General features: G+C 40.3%; 1 protein-coding gene across 1 annotated transcript in view; it reads left to right on the top strand.

Moving 5' to 3' along the window:
• Positions 1 to 12,666, top strand: part of ELP3 (elongator acetyltransferase complex subunit 3) — a 178,674-nt gene that overhangs the window by 20,525 nt on the left and 145,483 nt on the right. The window contains exon 7 of the mRNA XM_030555159.1: positions 2,709 to 2,863. Within this exon, the coding sequence (XP_030411019.1) occupies positions 2,709 to 2,863 (155 nt within the window). The remainder of the gene's footprint in view (positions 1 to 2,708; positions 2,864 to 12,666) is intronic.

The following is a 12,666-nucleotide window of genomic DNA, read 5'->3' as shown; positions in this document are numbered from 1 at the left end:
CATAGAAGCCAACAAAGGGGAACAAGGAAGAGTAGTGCAGGAGGAGGAGGAATAGGAGAAGTGTCTACTTGTTGTCCTGCAGCAGTCTCTGATGTTCAGAGGCAAGAACTCAGCAAAAAGGAATCCTGTCCTTGCTACTCAAGACAAATAGGGGGAAGTGGGACAGAGGCCAAAAACTGGAGGCTGTTCCAGCAGTCCCAGTTTGGGTGGCATGTATATATGTATGTATCCCCAAGAACATTTCTCCATGTTTCTCCCCGATAAATAAACTTGATGGAGATAAGTTGTAGGATTCAATGGTTGTTCTCATGCTGTAGTTCTTGATAGTTTCAGAAAATATGAAACCGCCTAACTTAAAAGATGTATAATATGTTGTTGTAGCTGTGTTGATCCCAGGATATTAGAAAGACAAGGTGGGTGAGGTAATATATTTTATTGGACCGACTTACAGATTGTGCAGCTCCAAAGCTGTCTCTGAGCTCTTCTTCCGGTCTGGGAAAGGTACTGAGTGTCATAGTTAAATATAACATTGAACGGGTAGTTTAGCATAAGTATTGGTTCCTTAGAATATGTACTAACTAAAGGTGAAGTGGCCTGTTTAAACCCCCCTGTAGTCATCAGACAAAAAGATGGGTCAGTTGTTGTAATAACCATAAATCCAATATAATAACTATGTGGGTGAAACCAGACAATCACTACTCTCTTGCATGAACTCACACAGGAAAATGAAAAGACAAAACACCATATCACCTGTGTGTGAACACTTTTCACAAAAAGGTCAGATACAGAGTGATCAGTCAGTCCTCATCCTCAAAGGAAACCTGCACAACACTTTCAAAAGATGATCCTGGGAGCTTAAATTTGTAACTTTGGCAGGCACTAAAAATACTGGTCTTTAATAAAAATGCTGGTTTTAGGGCTTATTACAGCAACCTAACCCAGTAACCACCCTCTGTGTCTTAAGACTACAGGGGTGTTAATGGACCACTTCACGTTGAATGCTCTCTTATAATATGTGCCAACTACTTATGCTAAACTATCTGTTTGATCTTGTATTTAGGCTGTGTCTACACTACAGCTGATGTCGGCTTAATTTGTATCACTCAGGGGTGTGAAAAAACCACCCACTTGAGCAACCTAAGTTACACCAAAACAACGAGGAGTCCAGTGGCACCTTAAAGACTAACAGATTTATTTGGGCATAAGCTTTCATAGATAAAAAATCCCACATCTTCAGATGCATGGCGTGAAAATTTAGATTTTCAGAATAATTGCAGGCATTATTATACTGACACATGAAGAGAAGGGAGTTACCTAACAAGTGGAGAACCAGTGTTGATAGGGCCAATTCAATGAGGGTGCAAGTAGTCCACTCCCAATATTTGATGAGAAGGTATCAATTCCAGGAGAGGAAAGGTTGCTTTTGTAGTGAGCCAGCCACTCCCAATCCCTATTTCAAGCCCAAATTAATGGTGTTAATTTTGCAAATGAATTTTAGTTCTGCAGTTTCTCTTTGAAGTCTGTTTTTTGAAGTTTTTTTGTTCAAGTATGGCTACTTTTAAATCTGTTATAGACTGTCCAGGGAGATTGAAGTGTTCTCCGTGCATCTGAAGAAGTAGGGCTTTTTACCCATGAAAGTTTATGCCCAAATAAATCAGTTAGTCTTTAAGGTGCCACTGGACTCCTGGTTTTTGTGGATACAGACTAACACAGCTATCCCCTGGTAAGTTACACCAACATAAGTGCTCGTGTGCACAGCGCTATATCGGTGGGAGGGCTTCTCCTGCTGACATAGCTTCTGCCGTTTGAGCTCTCTTCACCAAATGCACTGTGCTGCTACTGTATGTACAGACATGGTCTTAGCTGTCATACTCTCTCAGTACCTTTCCCCAACCTGAGGAAGAGCTTGAAAGCTTCTCTCTCACCAGCAGAAGTTGGTCTGATAGCAGATATTACCTCACCCGCCTTGTATGTCCAATGTAAATGATCTCTCTTCATGAATGAATCTTAAGCCATTTAACTGGCTAAATGTTGTTTACATTGGCTAAACAACCAATTCTAAACAGTGTTTAAGATTGCAACTCTTCTGAATAGTAATTGACTGCTAATATAATAGGAAAAACTACCTGGGATATTGTTGAAATGATCACTGATTTGCCTGTAATTCTGATGTGAGTAGATGCTGTCTCTTATCTGTACAAATAGTAAATGGTTCCTCAAATCTTCTGTCTCTTCTCCTGAAATCAACTTCCAGGAGAACAGTGAAATTCCATTGCTCTTCATCCTTTATTGCCTTCACTGGCTTCTGCTGCTCTCTAAATCAAGTGGAAAAACTCTCTGGATTCTGTATAGCCCTGGTCTTGCCCATCCCCTTGAACTCTGTTTTTCCAGTTTGAGCTTCCTTTGTGGTATTGCTCTGTCATTTGTGATGCCCCATCTCTTTAGAGCACTTTCCCATACGTCACCTCTCTTTACATAGTCTTTATAAACCATCCTATGCTCTTGCAATAGAGGAGTCATTTCGAAGTTATTTGCAAAGTTATATTAAGGCTACTGTATACAAAAGCATTATTGATTTGACATTCTAGTAGAAGATATGAAAGGTCAATTCTGATAAGGAACTAACTATACAGTATATTTTGGAGTCGAAGGTTTTCATTGGAGTCCTTTAAGTGCAAAGTCTCTCATAGCTATATTTAACATTTTAGCTGAAGCAGCTGGGCCACAGTGTGGATAAGGTGGAATTCATTGTGATGGGAGGAACATTTATGGCCCTTCCTGAAGACTACAGAGATTACTTCATCCGAAACCTTCATGATGCTTTATCTGGACACACTTCCAACAATGTATCGGAGGCTGTCCGGTAAGCATGCCTGGTGTCCTTTAACACACTTTTTAAAAAAACCTTAAGTTAGCATAGGAAAGTAAATTTTGAGTGTGAAAATACGGGCTAAATTTTTTCACCCTGGATGTTTAAAGTTAGACAGCCAAATTTGTATTTAGATAGACTTTCAGTGATGCTGAGCACCCACAAGACCAACTCTAGGCACCCAAGCTGGAAAATTTTCTCCACCGTACAAGCCTATTTCTGTGTGATATGGCATCAAATTGCAGATTGTTCTTACTTTGGTATCTTAGTCTGTTTTTTACCACCTACATGCAAACTCCCAGTGTATCTACAACAGTGGTTTACAACCTTTTTTCATTTGTGGACCCCTAAAAAATTTCAAGTGGAGGTTTTGACCCCTTTAGAAATCAGACATATAGTCTGTGGACCCCTGGAAAACCACTGTCCTTTGGTAACGACAGTCATTCGTGGACTCCTTGGGGGTTGAAAACTACTTATCTACAACTCTGCTGATATAAAAAATGACTGTTTTTGGGGTGCAAACTTTGAATTGTGTAGTATTTAAATAACATTGTGTTATCCAGATATCCGATTTAAATAATGACTCTCTTTTGGCAAAGAAAAAGTACACGGATATTCTTAATCAAGTTAATAAATAATGTAAGTGGATCTCAAAGTTTCCTTTTTAAAATTGCACTTTTTTGGGAGGTGTTGGGGGCAGGGGCACAGGATTTGTGGATAATTGGAAAAATCTCTAGGCAGTAACACTGAGCTGTCCTTATCCTCTCATTCTGCACAACTCATTTATGTATAATCTATCATCGTTCCATCCTCTTCCTTCCAGATAGTGATGCAGATGGGGTGTCTGCAGCTTCAGAGCTATGGATGTATTGCTTTTGTTGCCTTGCTGAGTATTTGTATGGGAAGGGATGATTTGGGCCTGAGTCCTCATATAAGAACCCTTTTGACCCATTTTTTGATGCTACTAGTAAGAGGTTGAAAAGATTCATATCACCTGAGGGCAGTTGATTGTTTGTTTCATAAAGCTGAAATCACGTCTATCAGCCCTCAGGATTTCCCTTGGCATCTGTTTCTTAAGCCACAGTGAACCCTCTTTATTGCATGCTTCATTCTTCGCTGCAGATTTAAAGGCACAACATCCTCTTAAAAACATGCCTCTGTGTATTTATCATCTGTTTTCCTTACAGGTAACTCTTAAGATTGCCATAACTGAATGAAGTTGGAGAAAAATAGTTGGTTTTTTTCTTGCATACTTTGTGTATAGTCATTTTCACAATGTCCTCTGGTTCTTGTGGGTCTTTCCCATAGTAACAGGAAAAAACATTTTAGAAAATAGTTGTGAAAATCTCAGAAATTGTCAGGGAAGCCTTGAGAGCAGCAGTAGAGTCTTGAGACTGCTTTTAACTTTTTAAAAAATGGCTAGATTTCAAATTTATCATATTCTTGAAGTTTGTAAACACTGTTAAATTTCTTTATATGGTATCTTCTTTTTAACATATGAAGGGTCATAGTGGGTCAGATCAATGGTCCAGCTAGACCAGTATCCTGTCTTCTAACAGTGCCCAGTGCCATATTCTTCAGAGGGAATGAAAAGAACAGGCAGTTATCGAGTGAGCTGTCCCCTGTTATCTGGTCCCAGCATATGGCAGTCAAAGATTAGGGACACCCAGAGGATAGAGTTGTATCCCTGACCATCTTGGCTAATAATCCTTGATGGACTTATTCTCCATGACCTCCTCTAATTCTTTTTTGAACCCAGTTATAGTTTTGGCTTTCACAACATCCTCTGTTGTCAAGTTGTACAGGTTAAGTGTGCGTTGTGTGAAGAAGTTAGGGTCACCCGATATTCAGGGCTTTGTCTTATGGATGCCTGTTATCCCCCACCCCCATCCCGATTTTTCACACTTGCTATCTGGTCAGAAGTACTTCCTTATGTTTGTTTTAAACCTGCTGCCTATTAATTTCATTGGGTGACTCCTGATTCCTGTATTATGTGAAGGGGTAAATAAAACTTTATTTTTTCACTTTCTCCCCACGATTCATAATTTTATAAACCTCTGTTTACTTCATTCAAGATCTTTTTTATCACTGATGGAAAGGAGCAGTTGATTTCTTCACTAGACCACAAGGGGGTGTATAGTGTTCTGTGAGCTTCATCTTGTGCTTATGCTGTTTTGGAATTTATTTTAATTTTAACCTTTTAATTACCTGTTTTTTTTAATCATGTTCAAATGTTTGCTCTTTTCCTTATTAATTAAATGCAACTTTTTCTAGCATATGATAGGCTTGAACAATACAAACTGCAGAAAGTGATCAGAATAAAGTTTTGGCGGTTACTTATTATACAAATGCTTTGTTTCCTGGGTGTCCTGATCAGATCAAATGGCATATTTATTTAGATGAATAAGACACCCCTGCTTTTACTGCGTGTTCCATCAGATAAATAACCACCTTCTTAGTAAATCATAAGTCCTCACCATGTTGACTTCTGCACAAAAAGCTATTTGATAAAAGTGAGTGCTTTTGAACTTCTGAGGAAGGCAGAATGAGTGGTTAGGAAAGCAGCGAGGTCTAGTTAATATCTTTTCTCATGCTTATGATGCATGCATGTCAAAACACAGCTGTTGTGCCTCTACTTGCCTGTCTTTCTCATTTTCCTTTCAGAATCTCTCTGAACTCAGGCTACCTTTTATATCCTAGCAGGCCAGGCTCTGAGTCACAGCCTTCTACCACATGACCTCAAGACTTGTGCCCTTCTCTTGGGAAGGTGGGCTGAACCTGGTATAGGGTGCAGTTGAGCCCCCAACCTCTTAAAAAGCCACCTGCCCCTGTGACAGCCCCCATTACCATAGCATCTGAGTGCCTCACAATCTGTAATGTGTTTTCCTAACGCTTCTGGGAGATAGGGAAGTGCTGTTATTCTAGCCCCATTTTACAGATAGAGAATGGAGGAATAGAGAGACTGAGGCCCAGAACCTTAAAGGTATTTGAGCTTCTAATTTCAATTGATGTCAAAGTGATTTGGCCAAGGTCCCACATGAAGTGAGTAGGCTTATATATAGATAACTGTCCAGCAGATTTTGTATTGTAAAACTGCAAAGAAAAATGTTGCTTTTTGGGGTCCCCAAAGAATTTTTGGGCTGTTAGGACTGTGTGAGGGTCACAATGAGATGTCCTTAGTTAGCTGTTTTCTACTTCATTGTTATAACTTAGTTCAGTACTTTTAAATGAAGAACTGGAGACAATGTATTAAGTTTTAATTGGTGCCATTGACATTTCAAAATGAAACAGCCTTTTTAAAATCATACATCCTTCTGCAGAGGCAGGGCTTTTTTCTATTATTTTAGATCTAACTTTTTTCTTCCTGTTTTCCTCTGGAGGGCAGCAAATACTTTCTTTCTATTCAAATTTAAAAAAAACAAAAATTGGCCAGTGTTTCCAGGTGGAATTGTCAAATAAAAATAATCATGAACAAATTAGGAAAACCAGTGCATGTAATTCAAGGAAGTAAAGGTTCTGTAGGGGAAGTACTTGTGAATGGATGATACTTATGAAGGCTCCAGTGAGTGTCTCTTACTCTGCTAAAAACATCTGAAATCATTCCTTATTAAAACATAAATCATGAAGAGAAGGATGTAATTGTACTTGGTTTAGCACTCTTGTTGTTGACATTTTAAATAATGAACTAAAATTCATTTGGGAGGGAATGTATGGAAGTAGAAGACAGTCCAATTTAATTCAGTGTGTAAATGTCAGCTGCTTCAGCCATATGGAGATTCAATGATTCAAGGTCTGGCTACTACTAAGCCTTTCACCTATACTGTAGGTCACCATCTAAGCTTGTATAGTCTGGTAGAGACAAGGTTGTTAAATGTGATGTCTCTAGCCTGGTCTCAGTCCAGTTCTTGGTGACAGATATCTCATAATATTTGGCTTCTTCAGTAAACAGACAAAGAAATTTAAATAGGCATGACAATTAAACTATCTATCAAGGTGGCACATCAAGTTTAAACATCTTGGCTGAGCAATGTGGGGAAAACTTGCGTTACCAGTGCTGTAGTTTTCCTGTGGATAAACAGAAACTCTTTAAATATTTGGATAAGGAAGAGTAGGTAAGATATTTTTAAGTGCCATCTCCTAATTAAGCTAGAGGCTGGAAGATTATGCGACCAGTGTGTCTTCTAGATAAGCAATATGAATTGTTACTTCTTGCTTAACTTCATTGTGCATAGATGTTGTAACATAAATGGAAGACTGCTGTTCTGAGAATAACAATATATGCTGAGGATTAGCTTTATAGGTTGACTGTGTGATTTTGAGGGTTCAGCCTTTTCCGTTACAAAATAATCTCTTTTTGGTCTGGTTCTAAAAAGAAAAAAAATCTGTAGTGCTATTTCTTGCTTTGTGATAGCTAATGCATTTGTCTCCGTTCATTGCTCCAGATTGTTGTAGCCTAGGGCCCTGGTCTCTGTAGTCACTTGTTTTGAAGGGGATTGTAATAGGTGTTGAGATTTTTCCTCTCTCTAAAAATTGTCTAGATTCATTGGTCCTTATACAGTGATCCCATTTTCTGTTTACCTACCATCCAGCTAGAATGTGTCAAAACAGCCTCCTGTATCAGGGTGGATTTGATTTAAATCACTAGTCAGAAAGACTCGATTTAATCATGGTTTTCTACATAAAAGTGCATTCTTGTTGGTTGTTATAACCTTAATACATATTCTTCACAACTCAGAGATAGATGTAGGTTTCATTTTTAGAAGATACCCACTATATATATATTTTTTAACAGTGATTTATTTTGAAAACTTTTCAGATTAATTTTACAGCTATATCAGAAAATGAATGATTGTTTGGGCATTTCATTTACCGAAGATAATTGAAACAGCTATTTATGAAGTCATTGGGAGGTGAACTATCTCCAATTCAACAAGTTAATCATTTAATATTTGGAGGATTTTCTTGCCATGCTATATTAGGAGGAGAACATCACCAGACAGGCATTTAAATTGTTTTATTTAACTAAAACAACAACATTAAGTATTCTGGATTTCTTTTCTTCAACAGCAAACATAATATTTTAACAAAACAAGCATATGTCCCTCGCTTCTCACATTTATCTCCAGACTTTGTCTTTGTCCAGATCTGTTCTGCCCCCAACAATCTTCTTCTATTCATTGAACTTTTTGAAACTTTGCTCTTTTAAAGAGAGATAAGGGATTGACTCTGTGTACACAAATTTGCAGAGGGACAATAGAGTTGAGGTCTGTTATTTCTCACCTTAATATATTATTTATTAATTTATTTAAAATAATTTTTGCTGTTAACAAGCTTGTTATTTCTGGAGACACAAATCCACAGTTTGAGAACTGCAAAACTAAGCATCTCTGATGGTATCTTCTAGAGTGAGCACTGAATCCCATTGGGTAGATAGAAAGATTAACCTAAATAATCGATACAGAAGCCTATGGAACCCCATAAGACTGGGTACCTAATCCATGAACCGTTGGAACTCATTTACAAAACTTTCCTTAAACTTTACATCAGTGGTCCCCAACCTTTTCGTCTGGCGTCCGCCAGATGAAGGACTGTGGCGGTGATGCCTCTTGATGACATCGCTTGTCGCCGGCAAGCAGCGTCATCAAGAGGCATTGCTGCCGAAATGCCTCCAAATTTCGGCGGCATTTCGGCGGATGCTCGACCGCCGGCCAGGATGCTGGCGAATGGCACCCGCGGGCACCGCTGTGGGGACCCCAGCATTACATGAATGTATTGTCTCATACTACAGAATTAGAATTTATAATCCTTATTTCATGATGAGAGCTCTTTGAGCTATAATGTATCTTAATTAAAACTATCTTTAGATAAGTTTTTCCTCAAAATATGATTTAAAAAAACGATTTTTTAAAAATCATTGATTTTTATCCACCCTCTCCTGCATATTATCTTCTCCCAGCGAACCGAAGCTCCATGTGTTTGTATCTTGGAGAGCTTGGACAAAACTTTTATTTTTGGGGGGATGGGAGGGTCCAGTCACTTTTTTCTTCTTTGCCCCAAACCTGAAATCTGGCCAAATGCCATGTTTGCATTATTCCTATGAAGGTGACATGCTGACTTTTATATCTGAGCGTCACTGCTGCAAGTCTGATAAATTCACTCCTCTGGCATCCTCATATATTTGGTACTATGTTTTGAATTTGTTCCAATCCTCTGTCTGATTTACCTACATTTAATTTCTACTCGAGGAAGTGTTCTGCATCCCCATTCTCAGAATTGCCATAATTTTATTACTTACTTAATTCCCCATTCCATGATGGTTTGTATTCTGCCTTCCAGCGAGGAAGACTCAGTGGATCTGGATTGAGAAATTTTCAGTATGTCATCTTATTTCATTTGGTAATGGATGCTGTTGGTAATGGGAGACTTCGCAGCAATATTGAACTAAGGAATAACCGTGATCTTGTTAGATCGCCTAAATTAAATAGGGTAGAGTCTGCAAGTATTTCCATGTGAGATTTCCAGGGAAGACTTAAGTACTGCAGGAAGTGGTGATGAAATTGCTCTGAATAGGAACCAAACTAGTACCCAGATGTACCAGTTGGAAATCCTGTGCTTTTGGAGGCAGTATCTCTGGGTAAGATTCAGGAAGGCTTAACTGCTAGTGGTCATTTAAAAAAATCCTAAAGCTTTTTTGCGAGCACTGGCACTGGTGACCTGGTCAAGTTCCAGTGTGGAATCATTGCTTCATGCCTATTGCAGACCCCACCCTTTTATTTTTAGCATTGTTCACTTAGTGTCTGTCCTGCTCTGTTTAAAGATGGTGTGTTCATCTTTACCAGCATAGGATCTTGACTAGCAGAAATTCCCCAACTGAATAGGTGCGTGAAAGTGAGCCTGTTGCATACAGGAATTATTCAAGCAAAGAATAGTGTTGTGACTCAGGGCTTGTCTACATCACAAAGTTGCAGCGCTGATGAGGGGGTTACAGCGCTGCAACTTAGGAGGTATACACATCTGCAGGGCATCACCAGTGCTGCAACTCCCTGTTTGCAGCGCTGGCCGTACTCCCGTTTTGTCTCGGGTGTAGAGGATCCAGCGCTGGTAATCAAGTGTAGACACTTACCAGCACTTTTCTTGACCTCCGTGGAATAAGCAGGTATCCCAGCATACCTGAGGAAGCGTCTGGTAATCAAGCAGGTCTCCTTCCCCGGTTTGCAGGGGGGTTCGGGGAACGCGAGAGCAAACCACGGCGAAGCTGGTCTCCTTTCCCGGTTTGCTCTCGCGTTCCCCGAACCCCCCATGCAAGCAGGTCTCCTTCCCTGCGGTTTGCAGGGGGGTTCGGGGAACGCGAGAGCAAACCGCGGCGAAGCTGGTCTCCTTTCCCGGTTTGCTCTCGCCTTCCCCGAACCCCCGTGCAAGCAGGTCTCCTTCTCTGCGGTTTGCAGGAGGGTTCGGGGAACGCGAGAGCAAACCGCGGCGAAGCTGGTCTCCTTTCCCGGTTTGCTCTCGCCTTCCCCGAACCCCCGTGCAAGCAGGTCTCCTTCCCTGCGGTTTGCAGGGGGGTTCGGGGAACGCGAGAGCAAACCGCGGCGAAGCTGGTCTCCTTCCCCGGTTTGATCTCGCCTTCCCCGAACCCCCCTTGAAGCCGCCCAACAGCGCTGCAGTGTGGCCACATCTAACACCACTTGCAGCGCTGGTTGCTGTAAGTGTGGCCACTCTGCAGCGCTGGCCCTATACAGCTGTACTAATACACCTGTAACAACCAGCGCTGCAAAATTGTAGATGTAGACATATCCTTAAAGGAAAAAAAACGGAACAAGTTCAACTGAAAACTGATCTTACACTTTCTAGATAGAGGCCTTTATCACACATGGAGTAGACCTACTACCCCAGTTGCATATTTGTACGGTGCTTGCCCACTATAGTGATAAGCACTGTTTAGACAGTTGAGGCAAATATACTTTCTCCAGCGGTTATTTTCTCTAGTGAGTCAGTAAACTTGAGAACTTTGCTAGTTGTGGAATGAGTAAAAGACTCACAGAACCATGAGGGATTTTGCCTTTGTAAAGAATACACAACAAGGCCGAGAAATTTTTAATGTTTGTCTCTTGAGAACACACAGCTTAGATGATTTTCAATACATTCCTGGATATCAAATAAAGATGTGGACTTTATGATAAGGGAACAGCATCCCTCCCTTGGGAGAAAAGTTATTGTTGTGCCAAAGAATAATTGTAAGATGGGTTTTTTATTGTTGCTTTTTGTTCACTAGAGAAATGCACCCACCTGTGGGCACTGGACCAGTGACTTGATCTGAATTTGTGGCTGCATTTGCTCTTCCAAGAGGAAAAATGGAAGAAAGAGAGGTGTAAAATATAAGTGTAAATAATCATTTTACTCCTCCTCTCCCGCCCCACTCATGAGAGGTGATGAGCCTAAAGGTGCCACAGGACTCTCTGTTGCTTTTTATAGATCCAGACTAACACGGCTACCCCTCTGATACTTGTCTCCTATTGTGATTCATCGCCTGATCCTGAAGAGCTGAGCGCTCTTACTACGCGTATGGGTTCTGAGCACCTCTCAGGATCCAGCTTTTAATTAGTAAATGCTCTGTCCTCTTAGAGGATAAAATCACTTGAATTAACGTCATTGAAAATGGCCAGTGTGGGGGAAGCCTGCCTTTTCTCTGTGCCTGTTCTGTGGCTAGCCTGGACTCTGGTCTCTACTTGGGTATCTTTCATCAGTGCAAAACTAAATATACTAATACCAAAACACATCTCCCAACCCTCCCCCTTTTTTTTTCATTTTAATAATATCATGCTACATTATATGCTTGATCTTGCGTTTTGCAGTCACATCCCTAATGGAAAAATAAGAATGGGGAGAGGGGTGATGGAACCCGACATGCTACAAGTTGCTATTACCCAGCATATGTACACACTTAAATGACTAGTAAATAAACTAGTGGGTATAATGGTAAGGTCTTGTCTGCATGCATAAGTTGTACAACTTTACACTTTATACTACCAGTATAGTTAAAGCCTCACAACCTCCCTAGTGTGGACACAGTTATACCAGTATATCTGTCATAGCGATTGTACCAGTATAACTCTCTTTCAGTAAAAAGTCACACTTTGGTTTTATTGCATGGCAGAAGAATATAATGGACTCAAGAAGATAACAGGTCCATTATCCATGGCTGGATCTGTGTTAAGCCTACTAACTGTCTTATAATGCCCTTGAAAAGGCTCTTTTTCCACTTGTAGTGCATACTGAAAGCCTGAACCCAAGATACTGAGCACCTGCAATACCATTTGACTTCTCTGAGAGTTACGGTTCCTCTTCTGTCTTGTGATTGCACAATGATACTGCCTCTTGACAGTCGTGGTCTTTGTTGCTTGGGTTTTTCCTTAAGTGCCCTTGTGTGTGGGTGACTAGGCAGCAAGGCTTCCTTTTCTTCCAAATGTTTCTATTTCTCCATGAAAAATTTCTCTTTGAGGTATCCCAAACACTGTGTTCCTCTTCTAAGAGAGAATGTAAGCAGTCAGAAGCTGCTACCTAAGAGCCTTCATCAAAAGAGAGGACTCATGTATTGACTTGGGTCAAAATTTTTAAAAAATGGCCACTGGTTTTGGGTGCTTTAACTATTGGATGTCCAATTTAAGATGCAATGGAACTAATTCCTACTGTGGGTGCTTAGCATCTTTGAGGTGTGCGGTAATTCTCCAAAAAGAGCCATATTTTTGGAGTTTAATGTACCTGCTCCACACACCCACATCATATATCATTTAAAAGCT

Source organism: Gopherus evgoodei, chromosome 3 (genome assembly GCF_007399415.2).
Source record: "Gopherus evgoodei ecotype Sinaloan lineage chromosome 3, rGopEvg1_v1.p, whole genome shotgun sequence".
NCBI classification, from domain to species: domain Eukaryota; kingdom Metazoa; phylum Chordata; order Testudines; family Testudinidae; genus Gopherus; species Gopherus evgoodei.
The sequence above is the reverse complement of the archived record's forward strand: the minus strand, read 5'-3'. Positions and strand labels throughout refer to the sequence as shown.